The sequence below is a fragment of the Acanthochromis polyacanthus genome, chromosome 3, assembly GCF_021347895.1.
Source record: "Acanthochromis polyacanthus isolate Apoly-LR-REF ecotype Palm Island chromosome 3, KAUST_Apoly_ChrSc, whole genome shotgun sequence".
Classification (NCBI taxonomy): domain Eukaryota; kingdom Metazoa; phylum Chordata; class Actinopteri; family Pomacentridae; genus Acanthochromis; species Acanthochromis polyacanthus.
In genome coordinates, this window is record NC_067115.1 from 32,335,664 (window position 1) to 32,359,017 (window position 23,354).

Consider the following 23,354-nt stretch of genomic DNA (forward strand, 5'->3'; position numbering starts at 1 on the left):
TTTTATCTGTTTGGGGCCCCAAAAAGGATTTTGACCGACCAGGGGAAAGAGTTTGTAAATGAGGTAACACATCTACACTAACCTACAACAATATAATACAATTTGATGTTCTTTTCAAAGCTCTTACAAAATAGCTGACTGCAGTATTTCAAAATAATGTTAAAGCAAATGAGGTTTTGGTATACAGGAAATGTGTTTTTTTTCTGGTACCTATTGGATGTAAACATGTTACATGATATACACTATTACAAAGTAGTAAGCGAGTCTCAACACTTTGCAAGAAAACATGTTATGTGTAATCAACAATATTTGTATTTACAGCTGAACAAACAGGTGTGCAAAGTACTGGGCATTGAAAGGAGCCTATGTTCGCCCTATCATCCACAAACAAATGGTTTGGTAGAAAAAATGAATGGCACCATTCAGAGGTGAGAAGAATGGCTTTGAGATTTTTACATTTCTGTGATTGTATTAGATTTTTACACATTTTAGAACAGTCAGGTGCTTCTGAAAAGCAAAAAGTCACAGAATTAACTTTTAGAGGGTTCTGGCAAGATAACACCCGGTTCACTGTTTAATAAACACTGACACTATTATTTTCTGGTTACATTATCAGAGCACTCTCAAAGGTGGTGTCAGATAGTCCGAAAGACTGGGATCTCCACCTTGATGCCATCATGTTTGGTATCAGGACAAAAAAACAAATCACCACAAAATACAGTCCATACTTCCTCATGTTTGGAAGAGAGGCACGTTACCCTTCTGAAATACCAGAAGATTTCAAGGTTAGTGTACAGACAATGATATTTCATTTGTGTGAAGGGAAGGATCACATCATATTAATGCAGCATTGGTTTACGTTTTGCATGACTGCTGATATTACTACTGTTATGAATGTTTCATCAACAGACTGACAGTAGTGTTGAAGGTGCTGTCGCTTCTGAAAAGGTGGCTGATGATGTGCTGGCTCTTTCCAAAGTCCTCCTCGAGGTTCAGGACAATGTCCCGAAGGCGCAAAAAAAAAACAAAAGTCGATTTGGACAAAATACTGGGGACACTTTCTAAGTCGGTGAGAAAGTGTGGCGGAGGAACGTAAGAAGCCAACAGAGGAAGGGTGGCAAGCTTGATGCTTCTTTCCTTGGCCCCTAGACAATTTCTGGTGTAGCAGGAAAGAGTGCCGACCTGGTTGACGACAAGGGGGTGGTGTTTCCAAAAATAAATGTGGACCACTTAATCCAATTCAGAGATCACAAACCAAGGATCCCTCACAATCTCTCTGCTCCTGCAACCACTGTCCTAGCATCAGCCCCTATAGCTGTCACACCTGCCCCAGCATCGGCCCCAGCTTCTGCCACACCTGCCCCAGCATCGGCCCCTGCTTCTGCCACACCTGCCCCAGCGTCGGCCCCTGCTTCTGCCACACCTGCTCCAGCGTCGACCCCTGCTTCTGCCACACCTGCCCCAGCGTCGGCCCCTGCTTCTGCCTAACCTGCCCCAGCATCGGCCAATGCTTCTGCCACACCTGCCCCAGCATCGGCCCCTGCTTCTGCCACACCTGCCCCGCATCGGCCAATGCTTCTGCCACACCTGCTCCAGCATCGGCCCCTGCTTCTGCCACACCTGCCCCAGCATCGGCCCCTGCTTCTGCCACACCTGCCCCAGCATCGGCCAATGCTTCTGCCACACCTGCCCCAGCATCGGCCCCTGCTTCTGCCACACCTGCTCCAGCATCGGCCAATGCTTCTGCCACACCTGCCCCAGCATCGGCCCCTGCTTCTGCCACACCTGCCCCAGCATCGGCCCCTGCTTCTGCCACACCTGCTCCAGCATCGGCCCCTGCTTCTGCCACACCTGCCCCAGCATCGGCCCCTGCTTCTGCCACACCTGCTCCAGCATCGGCCAATGCTTCTGCCACACCTGCCCCAGCATCGGCCAATGCTTCTGCCACACCTGCTCCAGCATCGGCCAATGCTTCTGCCACACCTGCCCCGCATCGGCCAATGCTTCTGCCACACCTGCCCCAGTTCCAGCCCCCTCTGCCACCCCTGCAGTTCAAGACCTCGCTGCCATTTCACCAGCAGCTCCAGTAGCAGCAGACATGATAGAAAAGTGTATGAAAAGATTTCTCAAAATGTTAGGTTGAAAATCATGGACTGATTGTATTACCCAGAAAGATGCTGTTTTACTGACACTTTAATACTATTTGTTTTACAGGTATCCGAGATGCATGGGCAGGAAAGAGCCCTTTTGTGCTCATGGCAAAAATAGGGCCATACAAGCTATTTTTTTCATATATTGAAAGGACAGCTCCAAATAAGGAATTAGAAAGTGAGGTAATACCTCGATAATTATTTATTGATATCTGACTATGAACTGATCTATAATTATTTGTCTGATCAGGTGAATAATGGACAGAATGTACCTTCTGCAATCATATTTTGTATTTATATAATTTTCAGCATCTGAGAATACCTAATTTTTTTCAGGTTATTAATGGCTACCTCACAGTCCTTGTGCAGGACTTCAATCAGCAGTCCAAAAAAAAAGGCCAGACTCATCGACACCTTTGCTATGACAGACATCTGGAAACAAAATCGTTTAAAGCTGAAGGTTTACACTTCAATTTAATGCACTGAATGATTGTTAAAGACAACGTTTAGTATGTTTTTTCTATTATTTTTATTTTATCTGAAGCTAACACAAATGCTTTCTTCTCCTTTCATGTTTTAGTTGGATCCGATGGCATACAAGATGCTTCTCGGAATTATCAGTGAAAGTCATCATTGGTTGCTGATGGTGAGTTTATAATTTTACTAGATTTATTGTACTGTATACTGTGTATACAATAATTTGTAAATAGTTCTTATAGTTCTTAATCTAACCCATGAAAGTTGGTATAATCTTGGAGTTGTATGTGCTACTCTAGAATAAAGCTGTGCAAACTGAGGTTTTTATCCTCTTTGTAATTTTTCTGCATTGTGGACTCATCTATGCTCTTAAAGGTTGTAGCAATATTGCCTTATGAAACGTTAATTTAATAAGTCTGCACTCGTTGATAGTTTATTACCGTAATCGGGGCACCACCCGGAGTTGAATCTACTGGGAAATTATTAATCAATCTTAATAAAAATATTATTAATGGATTGAAAAATTTGATTAGTTAGTCAGTCTAATATCTGAATGTCGAGAATCCTCGAAAAACATTGACCCCAGTCAACACACATAAACGTAAAAGAGACTGTAATTTTGGTCTAAATGAAAGATATTTATTAACCAATATAATGATAAACACAGGGATTAATACAGTGACAAATATGGAATGAATAAATGCTGTGGGTGTATGTGTGTGGTGTAGGTGCGTGTGTGTGTGTGTGTGTGTAGATTATTTATGTTTGCATTTCTAATCTGAGATTATGGCACTGAGTAATCAGACCGTGAAAAACAAATATCGAGGAGTTTAACAATTTGGAATATGAACGACGGGTAAGGGATTAAACGGAGTGATTAATATTAAATCAAGCTATTATTTTTGACATCAACCATTAGTTTAGATCACACGTCAGCTGGTCTTACTTTGCGTTGGAGAAGAGTGATCACACGAAGCTCAGAGACTGGGACGGGTTGCTGTGCAACGGCCCTCGTTGGTTCCGAGAGTCGGCTCGGGAGCTGCGCTGTTTGGCTGCTATGGCAACGCTTCGTCGTCCTGTCTACTTCGAACCTCGCGTGTCCTAGGGGTCTGGCTTGACCCGGTTCGTCTGGTGGTCAGCTGGCGGTGGCGAGGGCTGAAACAGCCGGCGTCCTTCTGGGTTGATTTTGTCAAAAATAATTATTTGGAGGCTGAAGGCTCACGTTCTATTTCTGCCGGTCAGGTATAGGTGAGGGCCGAACAGACTGGAACTCTTCAGCGGGGAATGATAAAAGCGACGGAACAGAATCGAATTGGTTCCTATCAAAATTAAATCGTAAATAAAACAAAATTGTAGATCTGGTTGTTGGAGATGAGCAAAAATATCTATTCTGAACAAAAAGAAAAATTGAATAAGAAGTTGTGGTTAATAGAGTGCCAGCCTCTATAACCGCGAAGTTTGGAAAGTGGAAAAAGATCGTAAGAGTCGAACAAGGCGAAAGAGAGCGAACAAAGAAACGTGAAGTTTCTTATAGTGTTGGCTAGAGGAGGAGGAGACCTAGAAGTTTAGGCGCGAGTCTGACACTCTGGGGGTCCCCCTCCCTGTGGGCTCCGGATGGGAGATTAGAGCTGATCAGATAGTGAATTAAAAATATTAAAGCGCGCAAACAAAACGATCTGTTTACTCTGTCATAATCCAGAACACTACTTTTAACACAATCAAAGTGTATAACACGATAGAACATTCTAGCTACAAAAAATATGTGAGTTATTTGTTTAATCATAGGTTTGTGTACTCTATCTAATGATTATGTGGGTCACAGTGTACATAAGACAACATGGTGTACATAAGGAGGTAAAGAAAAAAGCAATCTGCATTGTGTATCTTTACAATGTATATACGTTGTCTGTATTTCCATATAGGTCATCTTCCCCTCTGAGAAGAGGGCTCACTTCTTCGATCCATTTGGGGAATCCCTCACCCAAATGAAGAAATGCCAGGCAGCAACAAGGTAAATAATGCTACATTTTCCCAGAACATCTTAGAATTTTGCATAGCACATATTCCAAATTGAATTTAAAACATGCTAAATGTTGTTGGTTTTTTTTGTTTGCTTGTTTTTTCAATATTTAGAGCATTCCTACGAGACAAGGGATGCAGTATATCCAGAGTGGCCATTAGCACTCTCCCCCACCCAATCCAGAAGGATTGTACATCATGTGGGGTCTTCGCCCTCATGGTAAGTGTTACATTAGTTCACAGATAATGCTCCTAGATCAGTCATTAATATGATGTGTTTCTGAGAAAGCATCTTAACATGAATTATGATGATTTCAACTGTTAAAATAAACCTATATTTATGCCTATGTGAAACCTCTGTACTACGAGATCTTTTATGCTATCTATAAACAATGAAAAATACATTACTTTTTAAAAATAATTTGTTAATTTCTATTTTCAGTTTGCTGAGAGCATTATTAAGGGCGAAAATGAAATGAAATTCAAAATGTCAGCTGAGGACCTGGAAAGGCATCGTTTTCAGATAGCAAAAACACTGCTGCTAAGGACTGGTAGGTTCATGGTTGTTATTGAAAATCCTATGAATATGAATTTTGTTGTAATGTAAAGTGAGCCATTTCAAAGGCTCACACAGAATAAAATCATAGCTAATCTCTTGAAAAAGATAGATAAATATATATAAATACACCTTCAAAGATTTTTTAAAAATGTTTTAAATAGAGAACCTGAGTCAGCGCTGTCACTTTTGTGGGGAGGAGGACTGTGATGATCGTGACGAGCCATATTGGGTAAAGCTGTCAAATTATCTAATATAAGCGAGTGGTTATCATAATAGTAGTGGTCTTAGTTTAAGTTAATGATATTCAAAGTATAATCAGAGTCCAATTCTTATAATAATGTAAATACAGTAATATATTTTATATTTCAGATTGACTGTGATAGCTGTCCCCAGTGGTACCACCACGCCTCTGTCAATCGACCTCCGGTTGATGATCCATTTATTTGTGCTGCTTGTGTTTAGAGTGTGTGTGTGTGTGTGTGTGTGTGTGTGTGTGTGTGTGTGTGTGTGTGTGTGTGTGTGTGTGTGTGTGTGTGTGTGTGTGTGTGTGTGTGTGTGTGCGTGCGTGCGTGTGTGTCTGTGTGTGTGTCTGTGTGTCTGTGTGTGTGTCTGTGTGTGTCTGTCTGTGTCTGTCTGTGTCTGTGTCTGTGTGTATTTTGTAAATAGTTTGCAAAGAATTATGTTGATTTTATTCTCATAAAAAGAGGTGTCCATATGTATGTGTATTTTGTAGATAGTTTGCAAAGAATTATGTTGATTTTATTCTCATATAAAGAGGTGTCCATATGTATGTGTATTTTGTAAATAGTTTGCAAAGAATTATGTTGATTTTATTCTCATAAAAGGAGGTGTGCATATGTATGTGTATTTTGTAAATAGTTAGTGAAGAATTATTGCTTAATATTGTTCTCATAAAAGAAAACATTAACCAATATGGCTTCCTTTCATTTGGAGTGTGAGTTCTTTCTTTTGTCATATTTTCTGTTATCACTCAGATGGCATTGTGTTACATTTTTCCAATTTCCAAGCAAAAAACTCGGTGGCAGCCACCATATACACAAGACCTTATACAACAGCAGCAGAGGTGCAGATGTTGTAGCTGAGAAAGTTTGCAGGCTGCCACTTCTTGTATTCCAAAATAGTAGGGGAGTCAGATTTTGTCAAGTTGCCTGGAAAAATCTGACTCCCCATACAACTTCTCTCCTGTGATCACTACATACTTGATACTTCACACAGCAGCAGCAGAGGTGCAGATGTTGTAGCTGACAACATTTGGAGGCTGCCACTTCTTGTATCCAAAAAATAGCAGGGGGGTCAGATTTTGAATCTGACTCCAGATTTTATTTCATATCATACAATATGCAGACAGACAGACAGACAGACAGACAGATAGATAGATAGATAGATAGATAGACAGATAGACAGATAGACAGATAGATAGATAGATAGATAGATAGATAAAACCTTTATTAATCCCACAGCAGGGAAATTACTATTGTACAGCAGCAATAGGACATTGAAAAAGATTGCAGCACACAGAAAGCACACAGTGCACATATACACACGTGGACAAAATTGTTGGTACCCCTCAGTTAAAGAAGGAAAAACCCACAATTCTCACTGAAATCACTTGAAACTCACAAAAGTAACAATAAATAAAAATTAAATAATCAAAATCAGCCATTACTTTTGAATTGTTGATTAACATAATTATTTAAAAAAACAAACTAATGAAATAGGGCTGGACAAAAATGATGGTACCCATAACTTAATATTTTGTTGCACAACCTTTTGAGGCAATCACTGCAATTAAACGATTTCTGTATTTGTCAATGAGCGTTCTGCAGCTGTCGACAGGTATTTTGGCCCACTCCTCATGAGCAAACAGCTCCAGTTGTTTCAGGTTTGATGGGTGTCTTCTCCAAATGGCATGTTTCAGCTCCTTCCACATATGTTCAATGGGATTGAGATCTGGGCTCATAGAAGGCCACTTTAGAATAGTCCAACGCTTTTCTCTCAGCCATTCTTGGGTGTTTTTGGCTGTGTGTTTTGGATCGTTGTCCTGTTGGAAGACCCATGACCTGCGACTGAGACCAAGCTTTCTGACACGAGGCAGCACATTTCTCTCCAGAATGCCTTGATAGTCTTCAGATTTCATCGTACCTTGCACACTTTCAAGACACCCTGTGCCAGATGCAGCAAAGCAGCCCCAAAACATTACTGAGCCTCCTCCGTGTTTCACCGTAGGGACAGTGTTCTTTTCTTCGTATGCTTGGTTTTTGAGTCTATGAACATAGAGTTGATGTGCCTTACCAAAAAGCTCCAGTTTGGTCTCATCTGTCCAAAGGACATTCTCCCAGAAGCTTTGTGGTTTGTCAACATGCATTTTTGCAAATTCCAGTCTGGCTTTTTTATGAGTTTTTTTCAGCAGTGGTGTCCTCCTCGGTCGTCTCCCATGAAGTCCACTTTGGCTCAAACAACGACGAATGGTGCGATCTGACACTGATGTACCTTGGCCTTGGAGTTCACCTTTAATTTCTTTGGAGGTTGCTCTGGGCTCTTTGGATACAATTCCAACGATCCGTCTCTTCAATTTGTCATCAATTTTCCTCTTGCGGCCACGTCCAGGGAGGTTGGCTACTGTCCCGTGGGTCTTGAACTTCTGAATAATATGAGCCACTGTTGTCACAGGAACTTCAAGCTGTTTAGAGATGGTCTTATAGCCTTTACCTTTAAGATGTTTGTCTATCATTTTTTTTCGGATGTCCTGGGACAATTCTCTCCTTCGCTTTCTGTTGTCCATGTTCAGTGTGGTACACACCTTTTCACCAAACAGCAGGGTGACTACTTGTCTCCCTTCAAATAGGCAGACTGACTGATTATGAGTTTGGAAACACCTGTGATGTCAATTAAATGACACACCTGAGTTAATCATGTCACTCTGGTCAAATAGTTTTCAATCTTTTATAGAGGTACCATCATTTTTGTCCAGGCCTGTTTCATTAGTTTGTTTTTTTAAATAATTATGTTAATCAACAATTCAAAAGTAATGGCTGTTTTTGATTATTTAATTTTCAATAATTTTTTATTTATTGTTACTTTTGTGAGTTTCAAGTGATTTCAGTGAGAATTGTGGGTTTTTCCTTCTTTAACTGAGGGGTACCAACAATTTTGTCCACGTGTGTAGCTATATATAAAAATGAACATATTTATTTAACTCAACCTGCATATTTCTGTTAAAGTCCTAGTTTTGAAATAGCCTCTCTGTTCTTAATCTGCCATATTGTGATCATTTAGCCCCTTGTTTTATTATTCTGTCCTTAAAGACTGTAATTTACTTTTTTTTTTTTTTAACTTGTTGTGATTTGGTGTTTTAGCTGTTGTAGCAAATAATTTCCCAGGCGTGGGATTAAAGAATTTAAATTCTATTATATTGTTAACTGGCCCGATAAAAATACCAACAATAACAAATGACTTTATACTTAAGAACTGTACTTATATTAAAGACTTTATACATAAATACCAGACATATTTTGATGCCATATCTTGCATTCTTAGGGGAGTCCGATTTTAAATAAGGAGATATAAAGTTTTCTCAGTGAACAATTATTTTATTGGCACGTGTAGAACACTGATGGAATATGAACAATATTTAGCCACACACCCTGTCCTGTCCTGATGTCCTCATAGGAGTGAAGCTGAGAGTAGCGTAGGATCTCCCCGATGCCATTTAGGATGCGCACATACGGATGAGAAGAGGACGAAAAACATGTCAGCTAATCATATTTAACAGGAAAACATGTCTGCAGTTCGGGACTTCGTCACATTTAACCCGAAAACCTGTAGAAAGCAACAGCAAAAACAGTCAAGTGGCCACAGAGTGAAACGTAAGTCGCGCACGTTCACGCGAAGGGGGAGTCAGATTTTTCCGGGGAGTGTGAAAATGTCAAAACAGCTGTTAGGGTGGCAAGAAGAGGAAGCGGAGCAGGAAGGAGAGCTACGCCATCTACGTGTACAAGGTGCTGAAGCAGGTCCATCCCGACACCGGCATCTCATCCAAGGCTATGGGCATCATGAACTCGTTCGTCAGCAACATCTTCGAGCGTATCGCCGGAGAGGCCTCCCGCCTTGCTCACTACAACAAGTGCTCCACCATCACTTCCAGGGAGATCCAGACGGCCGTCAGGCTGCTGCTGCCCGGTGAGCTGGCTAAGCACGCCGTGTCTGAGGGCACCAAGGCCGTCACAGTTTCATCAACAACACAACGGCTCTTTTAAGAGCCAACCACTTTATCTGCGGAGCTTTAAATCTACTTCCAGCTGTGTGAATACTGTGATCAATTCGATCCAGCTTAGAACTCCATGTTTCTACTGAAAACTCACATGTTACAGAAGGAAAAAACTGAGACAAAACTTGGTATTTGACTACACACCAGTCTGTAAACCTCAGCCAAACGCTCTCAAATCTGAATGTGTGAATTTCCAATATAATACGAGCTTCTAAAAGTGTGTCACATTGTCTACAAGAAAATGGAGCTGTTTGAGCTTAAATAAAATCATCAAATAAAACATTTGAACTGTTCAGTATTAAATAAGAGACCAGTTTAAACCAGAATTTGTTGAACATGGTGGCTGCTGTAGGGGAGGAGTTTATTTGAAACATCACATTCATTTCATCCAATACATGCTCTGATATCACACGTGCCAAACCGTTCTGGACCAATTACAGCTGCCGTTGCTCCGCCTCTCCATATAAGCTCCTTGTTGCCTCAGTCTCCCACTTGTATTTTACTGTTGGACCAGTGAAGACGGAGAAAGCAAAATGGCAAGAACTGAGCAGACAGCCCGCAAATCCACCGGAGGAAAAGCTCCAAGGAAGCAGCTGGCCACCAAGGCTGCCCATAAGAGTTCCCCGGCCATCGGAGGTGTCAAGAAGCCTCACCGTTACAGGCCCGGTACTGTGGCTCTGAGAGAGATCCGTCGCTACCAGAAATCCACAGATCTGCTCATCCGCAAGCTGCCCTTCCAGCGCCTGGTCAGAGAGATCGCTCAGGACTTCAAGACCCACCTGCACTTCCAGATCTCTGCTGTCATGGCTCTGCAGGAGGCCAGCGAGGCTTACCTGGTCGGCCTCTTTGAGGACACCAACCTGTGCGCAATCCACGCTAAGAGGGTCACCATCATGCCCAAAGACATACAGCTGGCCCGCCTTATCTGTGGAAAGAGAGCTTAGACCCACCATACCAACTTTACACTAGACACAACGGCTCTCATGTTCCCTATGAGAGCTCAACCATAATCATGATGTATTCGTTCTATCATTTAGTTTCAAATAATTCTGGAAAGCGGCTTGGGCTGTCATTTGTAAATTAAGAAACATGCCACATAGGAAGGTAGAGGGTAATATTCTGGAAGAGATTTGACTGCCTGCACATTACATTATCTCCACTGGCTGCTTTTGTTAATCCCCAGAGAGAATTTATGGAAACTTCGATACACTTGTCCCTTCTTCCTTTGCCTCATCTTTAACAGCCTGCTACAACTGCTTAAGGAAAGAATTTGCCCAAGCTAAAAAAAAAAACAACAACAACAAAAAAAAACTCATTCTCTGTTCATCTGCAGAAACAAAGGGCACAATGCTTCAACTTCATATTGATTTTGTCACTTTAGCTCCGCCTACTAAAACTGACACTCACCGACCTCTCTTACGTCCGCAGAACACCTGGCAGTCTGAAAGAATTCATTTTCACAATGACAAAAATGTACTGATATTCAAAATTGGTGTATCAACAACATTTTTTTAAAGGAACCTGTTTTCTCAGAAGATGAACCGTATTGGAGATGAACAACCATGATCTTCACATTAAACCATTTTTGACTTCAACTTATATTAGTGCATGTTTACAGCATGATGATACTATAGAAAACATGTATATTTTCCAATTTCTTTCTGCTAATTGTACATTTTTAGATATACATTTCTCAGTTTATTGTTCTTGAAAAAAATATCCAGTTACATCACACATTTTATGAATTAAAATTAAACTCATAAGAATTGAGCACATACATGTGAAACAAAAGAGCTCAGCCATGGTCCTTTAAAATAGTGAATATGATTATAAAATTGACAACACAATGAAGAAAAAATAACGTAAATTATACTCAACTCAGAAAATACAGCAATCTTGTAATAATTGAAAATATGATGCTGTTTTTGCATTAAAAACTCTAAGGAAGGTCAAACTAAATATATATATATATATATATATATATATATATATATATATATATGTAGTGGAGACAGACTAACTTTTGAAATTTTAAATTTTTAAAATTAGATATTGCATCCTTAGTTTCACATTAATACAATTTCAGTTCTATTTTTAATATATACAGGTGGCAGAAGGGGGAAATATACAAATGTGTGTATGTAAATTTATTTTCACCCCAGTGGTTACTTGGTGTAATTAATATTTTCAATTGAAGACAGAAAAAGCCCGGATATCATTAAATAAACACACAGGGATTTATTAGTTTGCTGTGATTGAAGGTTAATTCAAGAATGTTTAGCTGTACTAATGAAAATATACCTTGGAGGAGTATTTTCATTCAATGCAGAAGACAACATTTAGAAATATGCAGCATGAATGATATGAATGCATCAGGAATTGATTGATCTGAAGCTCTGACAGATTCTTCCTGACTCATATTCTGATGTGGATTTAATCTGATTGTATTAATTGATTGCAGAGGTTGAGTGGAGAAATTTTCACATTTATGTTATATTGTTTAAGTTCAGTGTTATTTTGTAGAGCTTTAAAATATGAGCAGTGATATTGAGTGTTGATGTAGTGAGGAGTTAGGCAGCAGCTCTTTAGTGGAAGCTGTGGTGGCTCTGAAAAGAGCCTTTGCTGATGAGTAAGTGGAGATGAAGCAGCTTCACTTCTTTGCAGTTTTCTTAGCTTTGGGCTTCTTGGCTGCACTTTTCTTAGCTGCAGGTTTGGGCTTCTTCGCTGCGGTTTTTTTGGGACTCTTCTTCGGTGTCGTCTTGACGGCTTTCTTGGGTGCTGCCTTCTTCGGGGATCTCTTGACCGCTGTCTTTTTAGCTGGTGCCTTCTTGGCCGCGACAGGTTTCTTAGCTTTAGCTGGAGCGGGCTTCTTAGCCTTGGCAGGAGCCTTCTTCTTGCTCACCTTCTTGACCGGTTTGGAGGCTTTGGGCTCCTTAGCGAGCTTGAAGGAACCGGAGGCACCGGTGCCCTTAGTCTGGCTCAGAACCCCACTACTCACCAGCTTGGTGATAGCGGTGTTGATGCGTTTGTTTGCCTTGGCCACATCCATATTTTTGGACCCCAGAACCTTCTTGATCGCAGCCAGTGAGATCCCCTTCCGCTCTTTAGACTCGGCCACAGCGGCGACGATGAGCTTCGGGAGGCTTGGTCCATCCTTCTTGGGCCTGGCAGCCTTCTTCTTCGGGGCTTTGGCCGGAGCTTTAGCCGGTGCAGCTGCTGGAGCTTCTTCTGCCATGCTTCTGTGTCTCTGTATGTCTCAAAGTGTCTGAGCTGAACGCAGGAGGCGGGGGTTATACACACCATGAGAACCGTAAAGAGGCAACACACCACGCTGGACTGCCGCCGCCACATTTGTGTTTTTTCGGACACGTTTTGGACACAAAATACGCACAAAATCAACCTTTTCACACTCCAAGGTCGCTGCCACGACGACGTCATACGTGTCCCTCCACACTCGGCTCATGTTCGGCTTCCAGCTCTTTGTCTCTCGCTTCCAGGAGGCTTCCAAGCTGCCAGACACACGGTGACCGAGTGCGGCTCGCTGACACTTTTCTGCATATTTGTTCTCCTAAAACGACTAAAAACTCTTCGTCTGAGGTGGAACATCGGTATTCCGGATAACAGAGACATGTGAGGACACAGTGGAAGGAAAACGGCGGCGCTGCGCTGTTTTGTTGGCCTGGAAGCGGAGAGTTTCGGCCGCCCATAAACACACGGACGCTGCCGGTGTTCTGGGCGGCTGCTGGTGTCTGGATGATCCGTTAGAAAAGACTCCTTCTGAACTAAATGTTGGATTATCGAAGCACCAAAACTTTCACGGTTTAATAAATCTCAGATTTAACTAACATTACATCTGCTCTCTTAATATTTAGGATTTTCAAACATTATTGTCCTAGTATTTAGATCCATGTTACAAATATTTCTAAATGTGTGTAAATATTATAATAAATAATAGAAATCGTCTAAAATTATACTTTGGATGTTTAAAGACATGAATTAGAAAAACTTTTAATTGCATTAAGGTTTTTCCACATATTTTATCACTAAGATCTTGTATTGAATTGATACTGAATTTTCTTGTCTTGTTTTCTTGTTCCAGTTAAACTGGCTTCCTATTCATCCTGATCAGCAGGGCTTGTCTGGGGAAACAAATCAAATCATTTCAATCAAAAGTCTGATTAACAAAGTAGATTCTTTAGTTTGCTTTGAAAATATCAACACTCTGCTGCCCTCAGGTAGCATCTGTTCTTCCACAGATGGAAGAACAAAATGCTGCCTCACTCCAGGTTTTTCTTCTGACTTTAGGTTTAATTTAAAAAAACGGAAGATCTGAAGGTTGTAGAGGGTTCATGAAATAAAGGAAGTCAGATAAAGACAGACTATTCATATTTTTATTAACCAATTAAATTGTCTTAAAATCCAATTTTATCTTAATAAGCCTATCAACAGTCATTTTTTAACTTTTCTCTATATTATAATTATGTCATCTGATTCTAACGGACTCAATTCCAGAGTACTTTTTTTTTCAATAAGGGGCCATTAATATAACCAACTAGCAGGGTGCTGCCCTGCAGACAGATTTATGCAAATATAAGTAACTGTAGCTGTAAGTATATCAATAAAGTCACATTAAACATTCTGAAATCAAGCAAAAATATTAGGTTTGTTTTGGTTTCCATATTTAACAGTATTAGACTTTACATTGACCGATATACAGTTCTCAAAGACTAGCAAGACACAGCTCTTTATTAGAGGAGATGGTGGTCCTGAAAAGGACCTTTGTTTTGCTGCATGAACGCTGACTTTAACCTCCGAAGCCGTACAGAGTGCGGCCCTGTCTCTTCAGAGCGTACACCACATCCATGGCGGTCACCGTCTTCCTCTTGGCGTGCTCGGTGTAGGTGACGGCATCACGGATGACGTTCTCCAGGAAAACCTTCAACACACCACGGGTCTCCTCGTAGATCAGACCAGAGATACGCTTGACTCCACCGCGGCGAGCCAGACGACGGATAGCTGGCTTGGTGATTCCCTGGATGTTATCACGGAGAACTTTACGGTGCCGCTTGGCGCCTCCTTTACCGAGTCCTTTTCCTCCTTTGCCTCGTCCAGACATACTCACTACTGTTCAGGGTTCTGCTCAACAGTGCCGCTCCTGGATTGACGGAGGTTTAAGTCTCCACCGAGGACGTGATAGAAGACAGAGGCGGGCCTCCTTTATCCGCCTCTTTCCTGCTGCTTAATAATAAACCTTCTTTGATCCATCAGCGCCACCAACTGACCAACAGCAGGATCAGCACCTTCTGTCTTGATGGATTCTTCTGGAGGAAATTCACCCAATACAGCAGCTGAGGAGATACAAGAAGTATTGTGTTTAAAACATGAACAGTGTCATGATGTAGCACACACAAAACAATAACACAACATAAAATAATGTTAAGACGAAAATAAACTAAACTATATGACTCAGGCATTGATTGTAAAACATAAATCTAACATGTCAATGCAGATGGCAAATGTGTTCAGTTACTGAAACAATCAAGTTAGATACAGAACTCAAAGATCTAAAACTTTTTCCACATACACAATATCACCATTTCTCTCAAATATTGTTCACAAATCTGTCTAAATCTGTGATAGTGAGCACTTCTTTGCTGAGATAATCCATCCCACCTCATAGGTTTTCTAGTGTCAATGTTGTGGATGGAGTGGCCCATGGTGGCGGTGGGGTTATGGTATGGGCAGGTGTCTGCTATGGAGGAAGAACACAGGTGCATTTTATTGATGGCATTTTGAATGCACAGAGATACCGTGACGAGATCCTGAGGCCCATTGTTGTGCCATACATCCAAGAACATCACCTCATGTTGCAGCAGGATGATGCACGGCCCCATGTTGCAAGGATCTGTACACAATTCTTGGAAGCTGAAAACGTCCCAGTTCTTGCATGGCCAGCATACTCACCGGACATATCACCCATTGAGCATGTTTGGGATGCTCTGGATCGGCGTATACGACAGCGTGTACCAGTTCCTGCCAATATCCAGCAACTTCACACAGCCAATAAAGAGGAATGCCCCCCCCCCCCAAAAAAAAATGCACCTTTCACAGTGGCCTTTTATTGTGGGCAGTCAAAGCCACACCTGTGCACTAATCATACTAATCATGGTGTCTAATCAGCATCTTGATATGGCACACCTGTGAGGTGGGATGGATTATCTCAGCAAAGGAGAAGTGCTCACTATCACAGATTTAGACAGATTTGTGAACAATATTTGAGAGAAATGGTGATATTGTGTATGTGGAAAAAGTTTTAGATCTTTGAGTTAATCTCATAAAAAAATGGGAGCAAAAACAAAAGTGCTGCATTTATATTTTTGTTGAATGTATTAACCATATTGTGGTCAGCAGAACAAATGTTTGTTCTGGTTAAAAAAATAAATTAATTTAAAAAAAATTTCCAAAACATTTTTTGATGAAACATCATCAAGTTTTGGTATTGTGGATAGCAACAGTTTATCTTAAGGGAGCCTAATGTATTTATTTTACTGATCAGTGCAGCAATTGAATTTCTGACAGACAGCCTCACAATAAAACTGTTTGATTTTAAACTTTATATATTAAAACATGATATATACTGAAGCACATTTAGGTCTGACACTGTCCCATATTGCAAAATATTACTTTAATGTGTCATCCAATCAAAGTGAAAATAATGTTACTGATGAAATATTCTCTGAAATAAATAAGAGCAAAATAATCTGTTTTCTAAGCTGTATTATATCAGACGATTGACTTGTTCTTGTGTAAAATGCTTCAAATTAACAGAATAAGGAATTATTTGCAGTTTGATCACAGATAAAAGTGGATGAGCAGCTCTGTAGTTTTAAGATAAGATAAGATAATCCATTATTACTCTCTGTGTCCAGGGAAATATCCCATGTTACAGCAGCACAATAAACAACAATAAACAATATAATTATAAGCATAATAATATTCACAGTAGTTCAAGAGTGTAGGATGGAAAAAGTGGCTTATGGAGTGATGTAAAGTACAAGAAACATTCAAATGGTGCAAGAACTGTGCAGATTATGTGGTAAAAGATGATGTGATAGACGTGATTGTACTTTTAACAGTTAGGGTTTTGCTGGCCAGCAGCTGGACACTGTTCACATTTAGTTGGGTGCCTCCATAGCTCTTTTAGCTTGCTTTAATTTTCAGGTCTTCTGCTTTTGTTGCATATAGTTTGGCTTGCTTTTGAATTTGTTGTTGTGGTTAATCTGTACAGTGTCTACACTTGCAACAGACACGTTTTTTAAAATAAGAACTGAACTGCATTTCACATGACGTTACACTTCCGTGTCTGCCATATTGTGTAGATTGTGTGGCGAGTGTTGAGATTGTTGTGGTCAGGAGTCAACGAGCAAGATAAGTTGTGGTCAGGAGTCAATGAGCAAGATAAGTATTGAGCAAGATAAATATAGTTTGCAGTGTGACTGCAAACTATATTTGCAGTCCACGGCTGCCACAACAGGGCAGAAGGCCCAGGAGCCAAGGGTGAACAGACAAGGAAACTCAGCTGGCTGAGGCACCGCACTTGGCAATTAGTATCTGTTTTTTAACCAGTATTATTCACTTTTATTTTGCAATCATTCAATTCGTCTTCCATAAATACACTTTATTGTGGTAAAATAAACTTTTAGTGCATGAATTGCTTTGAAAACACAACTGAAATCTTGCAAACAGCCAAAAGTCTTACTCAAATTTTATGATTTTGTTGAAAAAAAAAAACATTTCGGGAGTTTCAGTGTATGCTGAATGAAAGATAACAAATATATAACTTAGACAATTGTGGAAATTAGGTGTTTCAACCGTTACTTGCTTTGACCTAAAGATCTTTTAAAAATAGCTGGTTCTCAAAGCGAGGATTCGCGTTGCCCCAACAGGACACCATACTGGGAGGTTAGCTCACATTAGCGTGATCCTAGCCAGACTCCACTGTTTATTCCAGTTAATTTAATTTAGATAGACCAATGATACGCTAATTAATAGAAAAAATCATTAGGTTCATTGTTAGTTAAATCGGCAACCTGAATTAATGCTGTTTTCGCACCAATTCTACACCAAACTGTGTTCAAAATCTGGGCAAAAAAATCTGTGTCTGAAGTGCTACTTCCTCATATTATGAGCGCAAACGGCTGAAACTTACTCAAATTACTTCACTTCAGGCAGGCTGTTGTGGGTGCTTGTCCAGTCCTTCTGCGTAACTTGATAAGGATCAATTCCATCAATTAACTCCAACTTCCTCTGAAATGGTCTTTTGAAGTGCTATCAAGTGTGTCAATATACTTTTCAGCTGAGTGGCATCCATAGCCAACAAATATTAGGGTAAAAGATAAACTCCAGTCATGGACTCAACAAAGTTGGCCACTCAAAATGGCGCTGAGCTACTTACTGACCCGGAAGTGTGACGTCAGTGAAACCTATCTAAGGACGGTGCGCATATATGAAAATATTATGACAGTTTATCACTACCCCTCTTCTCGATAGCTATGTATTTTATATTGTTTTAAAATATTTTTTCAAGGCAAAGATAATTACTTTTGCATTTGATAATGTCCATCATTTTAAGGGTATCCCCATTAGAGCAGATGTTGCACCTCACTGGACTATTACACTTTTAAAAATACTGTTATATTAACATATATAAATATTTAACACTTTTTGTACAGCTTTTGTTTCTTCATACTGTTGTCTTTGTGTTTTTGGAAGTGCCAAAAAAGTTTCATTGCAGAAATGCTTTGACAATAAACACCCTCAAATCCATCTGACAAGCTATTGCTTTCTCCTTGTTTGTTATTGGAAACACATAGTAATGCAAGTTGAACGCAACGGAAAATCATCTTGTATCGCAATTAGTGTTAAACAGATCTGCTTGAGTTCCTTTTCATTAGGTTACTTTGTGTGCTATATTGCTAGGAACAAGAACATGTAGTTCCAAACCTTGTAATAAGAGATCTGGATGTTCTGATTATGTGTGACACAGGATGTTTGCCGTTTACCAGAGAAAAGTGTGTGGCTCTGAAAAGAGCCTTTGTATTGACAAGCGAGTCTCCAGCTTTACTTGGACTTAGCGGGCTTCTCGGTCTTTTTGGGCAGCAGCACAGCCTGGATGTTGGGCAGCACGCCTCCCTGAGCGATGGTGACTCCCCCCAGCAGCTTGTTGAGCTCCTCGTCGTTGCGGACAGCCAGCTGCAGGTGACGAGGGATGATGCGAGTCTTCTTGTTGTCGCGGGCAGCGTTTCCAGCCAGCTCCAGGATCTCAGCGGTCAGATACTCCAGCACAGCCGCCAGGTAGACGGGAGCGCCGGCACCCACACGCTCCGCATAGTTGCCCTTCCTCAGCAGCCTGTGGACACGACCGACTGGGAACTGGAGTCCTGCCCGGGAGGAGCGGGTCTTTGCCTTGGCTCTGGCCTTGCCGGCACCTTTACCACGTCCAGACATGCTTCTAACGTAACAGTTTTCTGCAGAAAGTAGAATGAAGTCAACAGCACAAACCGCAGCATTATATCCGAACGCAGCTGCTCACTGATTGGTCAGAATGAAAGGGAAACGTGATCGTCCAATCAGAGGAAAGTTATTGTTTCTCGAAGAGCCGCTTCATTGAGATCCAGTTTAAAACGAAACAGTTTAACTGTAGATTTTTGAAACACGGTTTTAGTTTACTTCAAATATAATCCAAGTCGGAAAGGAGCACAAATATATGTAATAGAAAAAGGCATAGTTACATCTGAATTAAAGTTATATCCTGTATACAAAATGTTGAAAATGTATTTTTTTCATCACTGTGAGGAAGCTGAAATATTTACTGAAGTGGACATTTATCATCTTTATTCACTCAAATTCTTTATGACTTGCAATAAACATTAGGAAAAATATTTGGCTCAAGTCAGTGCATGAGAATATAGTTTACAAATCCCACAGCAGAGCAGCAAAATCAAGTAAAAATTTAAAAGCAGTTGTTTTCAGCTCATCTTTGAATACGTATAAATCCATTAAGCATCTATCAGCAGAGTCTGACTGTCTGGAATCATTACAGATATAAATAAAAGCCATTTAGATTAACAGGAATTACACTGTGACTTGTCAGTAGTTTATCATTTATCAGTGAGATGAAGTTTTTCACCGATCAGAAAAGAGGTCATTACTTCTCTCTTTAAACACAGAAACATCAATCTAATTAACTGTAACTAACTTCTACAGCATTTCATATGACAATTGTTTGGGTCACAAATAAAAAAAATCTGTACCTTTATGCTACATATACAGACAAACAATTGTGTTTAGTAAAATGCTTTAGGCCAAGAAACTAAGCACTTCACCCATTATTTTTTTTTCTTCTAATCTAAATGTCAGAGTTGAAAGGTTTGGAAAACAGAATTACTATATGGTATTGCCTTTCAGTTGTTAAAAAATGAGTTGATAGAGAAATAGTGCTGTTTAAGAAAGGCAGTGTTATGTGACTAACTAGTGTTGTGACGTTCACGAACGAACTGGTTCTTTTGAACGGCTCGTTAACATGAACGATGGGAACCGAGTCGCAGCTGGGAACCGTTCTTTTTTCCCCCTAGTTACATGGGGAGGAGCGCAGCCCAGCTGTGCGGTGCTTATTAGATATGCAAATAGCGTCACGCCACGTTGTGCATGCTGCCTTCACGTGAGTGCGCCAGTAAAAAAATAAAACAACAACACAGAAACAGTGAACGCCCCCTGCCTTGGAGAGCAGCAGCAGCAGCAGCAGCAGCAGCAGCAGCAGCGGTCTAAATGAGGAGGAGGAGAGTCCATGGGCGTAACAGACGCGGGGTACGCGTGGAACTACCTGAACGAGGCACTCAAACAAGTGGACAAGATGTACCTGAGCTCTGGTAGCGACACCCAGGGCTCCTCAGACAGTGGGACCAAATCTACTGACAAAATGGACAAGCACAGGAAATGAGAGCTCAAAGGAGAATCCCTATGAACTTCAGAACCCCCCCCCCCCCCCCCGAGTCCCTAAATCTACCGCCCTGTCTGCCCCCTTTTTTTGGACTTTTTTAAAAAAAAAATTCAATATTTAGTATTGTCATTTTGAGAGCTGAATTTGTGTGTGAGTGTATACGTGTGCTTGCTATGTAAATTTCTATTTTTGAGAAGTTGAGTTTCCACATCTGTCCCCTCTGTCTCCCGCACTTTTTTCAGCCGTTACAACAGCTAAACCCGTTATTAGCATCCAGTAACGTGTTTTCCCGAGCCGTCTTTGAATGCACCATGAGCGCATGCTAACGCAGGTGTTCCACAAGAGACGTGCTGCTGTGCTGAGCAGTGCTGAACGTGCGTCTGGAGTAATGTTTAGCAAACCAGCCAGAGCCAGCAAGAAGCAAAAAACTTTACACAGTTTTTTCCAAACAAACCGTGTAAGTTGTGTGACCTTGTTGGATGCAAACAATGTTGGACTTGTTAGCTAAATGATGACAAGGTAAAACGTGGCAATATATCAATATGTTAAGCGAGCTAACAATAATTCAAATGTGGTTGCCTCTGTTCCATTACTTGCTAATTAGTTTATTCTTGGAATAAACCCAGGCCTCTTTCATTTCTGGGCAGAAGATGTGCTCACAATTGCTCTCCATGTGTTTAAGTCTTTTGGTCCCAAAAGAGGAGAGTCAGGGAGGAGAAAAAAGAATAGGCTATCTATGGTATAAATTTACAACTATTTTTTACTCCTTCTCTTTCTAATTCTATCTCAGAATTTTGATTTTTAGATTTTTTAATGATTATTTCCATAACAAAGAGCAGAATCAGGCAGGAGATGGACCAGAGGCGGCGGCCAGCAGTAATGTTGACCATGCAGGGTCTGCAGAGGTGAAAAAAAATATATAAGTGGCTGAGAAAAAAATATGTATCTATGGGTTAAAGTGATTTTGAGGTTAAATTCTACTGCAATTTTTACTCTCCCTAATGCTATTTCAGAATTTTTCTTACCACATTTTTTATGTTTATTGCCATAACAGAAAGAGCAGAGTCAGGGAGGAGATGGATCAGAGGCCAGCAGCAGGGACAAGGATGTAGGGTCTTTACAGGTAAGGAGAGATTATAACTTCCTGAAAATAAGATATCTATTGCAGGGAGAAACCAGGCAGTACTGATCATTTCATGTTCAGTGTTTGGCACCTTTGGCTACTCGTCCAGTAGATGTTCAAGGGACATTGTTGTCAACTCAACTAGAGTTTGGCCACTAAAACTTTAGATTTTATAGTTTAAAGTTTTATACTTTATAGTTTAAAGAACTAGTCTAGTTGGTCCCCTGGTATTGTACTGTGGCTGTTAGGGATTATGTGGTTCTTTAGCCACTAAGGACGGTGCAATTAAATGTAAAAGAATGATAAATTGCTCTGAAAAATTTGTCCCCCTCACTTCTGAGATGGTGGTTACGCCCATGGGAGAGTCAGTCCATCGTCATTGACAAAATGAGCCAATTAAGGAAACAAAGCAGCATTTGGATGCACTTTTCTCTCGTGGCAGACAGTAAGGGTAAATGCAGTATTTGTCAAAAAAATATTTCTAAGTCAGGCTCCACAAATAATTTGCACAGACACCTGAAAACTCAACATTCAACAGTAAAAGTGGCAGACTTTAAAATCGAATCCACACGTGTCAAATAAGGTTATAATCAATATTTCAGAATAATTCAAACTCACATTGGTGGGATATCTAAAGTCATTCCTCCCAGTGATTATTTTCAAGATTAAATGAGTTAAGGCCAGACTGGCTTTTTAAAATTTAATAAATATAAAAATGAGCCAAATGAGCCAGTTTTTTGAACGGCTCTTTGAAAGGAACGGCTCACCAAGATCCAGCTCCCCTCAAAGAGCCATAAATCCCATCTCTATGACTAACACCTCAGGAGAAAAATCGAGAAAAGAACATTTTCAACGACTATTTTTAATCTATACAATATTGTTCTGATATATGCAACCACTTTTTCCTAGAATATTAACATACATGTTTCTCTAAATAATTAACGTCACCCAACAAACCGCTCGAAATTTAAGTCTTGCCATTATTACGTGGGACGTTGAGCTCTTGTAGTCACTGTGTGTAGCTCTTAAAAGAGCCGTTTTGTTGTAATTGATAATCACGTTGTTTACTTGGAGCTGGTGTACTTGGTGACGGCCTTGGTACCCTCAGACACGGCGTGCTTGGCCAGCTCACCGGGCAGCAGCAGCCTGACGGCAGTCTGGATCTCCCTGGAGGTGATGGTCGACCGCTTGTTGTAGTGAGCCAAGCGGGAGGCCTCTCCGGCGATACGCTCGAAGATGTCGCTGACGAACGAGTTCATAATGCCCATAGCCTTGGATGAGATGCCAGTATCGGGATGAACCTGCTTCAGTACCTTGTACACGTAGATAGCATAGCTCTCCTTCCTCTTACTCCTTCTCTTCTTGCCACCCTTTCCGGCGCTCTTGGTCACCGCTTTCTTAGAGCCCTTCTTCGGGGCAGACTTCGCCGGTTCTGGCATCTTTCTCCTTCTTCTCCGTAGTAACGAATGAGGCTGAGAGCGGAGAACGACTCTTCTTAAACAGGCCGCATGGAAATACGACTGCGCAGTCCCCCGTCTGTCATTGGCCGATGTGCTCAGCTGATTTGGGTCCTGTTTCCATGGAGACGACAAAGAAAGCTGGAGACCTCCGACAGTTTCAACGTAGAACTTTGTATTTCTGAGTGTAGACTAGATATAAATATGCACGGAATATAGATATATTAACATTTAAAAACTGTAGTGTCTGGCCTGGTTCTGTGGGCTGTCAGTAGTTTCAGG

At 40.8% G+C, this 23,354-nt stretch overlaps 5 protein-coding genes across 5 annotated transcripts in view; 1 reads left to right on the top strand and 4 right to left on the bottom strand.

Moving 5' to 3' along the window:
* Positions 1 to 11,211, top strand: part of LOC110971198 (uncharacterized) — a 28,289-nt gene extending 17,078 nt beyond the window's left edge. The window contains exons 4-5 of the mRNA XM_051945988.1: positions 9,168 to 9,405; positions 10,013 to 11,211. Coding sequence (XP_051801948.1) covers positions 9,168 to 9,405; positions 10,013 to 10,437 — 663 coding nt within the window. The 3' untranslated portion in view covers positions 10,438 to 11,211. The remainder of the gene's footprint in view (positions 1 to 9,167; positions 9,406 to 10,012) is intronic.
* A 495-nt stretch (positions 11,212 to 11,706) lies between these two features.
* On the bottom strand, positions 11,707 to 12,825 carry LOC110971199 (histone H1-like). The gene has a single exon (XM_051946240.1). The coding sequence runs from the start codon at positions 12,726 to 12,728 to the stop codon at positions 12,144 to 12,146; it is 585 nt and encodes a 194-aa protein (XP_051802200.1). The 5' UTR covers positions 12,729 to 12,825; the 3' UTR covers positions 11,707 to 12,143.
* Positions 12,826 to 14,253: 1,428 nt separating this feature from the next.
* LOC127533381 (histone H4) lies at positions 14,254 to 14,706 on the bottom strand. Its single transcript, XM_051946257.1, has one exon. It carries the CDS (start codon positions 14,607 to 14,609, stop codon positions 14,298 to 14,300), a length of 312 nt encoding a protein of 103 aa, XP_051802217.1. The 5' UTR covers positions 14,610 to 14,706; the 3' UTR covers positions 14,254 to 14,297.
* A 3,907-nt stretch (positions 14,707 to 18,613) lies between these two features.
* Positions 18,614 to 19,008, bottom strand: LOC110947624 (histone H2A-like). The gene has a single exon (XM_022188971.2). The coding sequence runs from the start codon at positions 18,998 to 19,000 to the stop codon at positions 18,614 to 18,616; it is 387 nt and encodes a 128-aa protein (XP_022044663.2). The 5' UTR covers positions 19,001 to 19,008.
* A 3,571-nt stretch (positions 19,009 to 22,579) lies between these two features.
* LOC127533380 (histone H2B-like) lies at positions 22,580 to 23,062 on the bottom strand. The gene has a single exon (XM_051946256.1). The coding sequence runs from the start codon at positions 23,052 to 23,054 to the stop codon at positions 22,680 to 22,682; it is 375 nt and encodes a 124-aa protein (XP_051802216.1). The 5' UTR covers positions 23,055 to 23,062; the 3' UTR covers positions 22,580 to 22,679.
* Between the last annotated feature and the right edge of the window lie 292 nt (positions 23,063 to 23,354).

What these genes read in the sequence shown, in the direction of transcription:
- LOC110971199 (XM_051946240.1), bottom strand. Translation starts at nt 12,728, where the DNA reads ATGGCAGAAGAAGCTCCAGCAGCTGCACCGGCTAAAGCTCCGGCCAAA.
- LOC127533381 (XM_051946257.1), bottom strand. Translation starts at nt 14,609, where the DNA reads ATGTCTGGACGAGGCAAAGGAGGAAAAGGACTCGGTAAAGGAGGCGCC.
- LOC110947624 (XM_022188971.2), bottom strand. Translation starts at nt 19,000, where the DNA reads ATGTCTGGACGTGGTAAAGGTGCCGGCAAGGCCAGAGCCAAGGCAAAG.
- LOC127533380 (XM_051946256.1), bottom strand. Translation starts at nt 23,054, where the DNA reads ATGCCAGAACCGGCGAAGTCTGCCCCGAAGAAGGGCTCTAAGAAAGCG.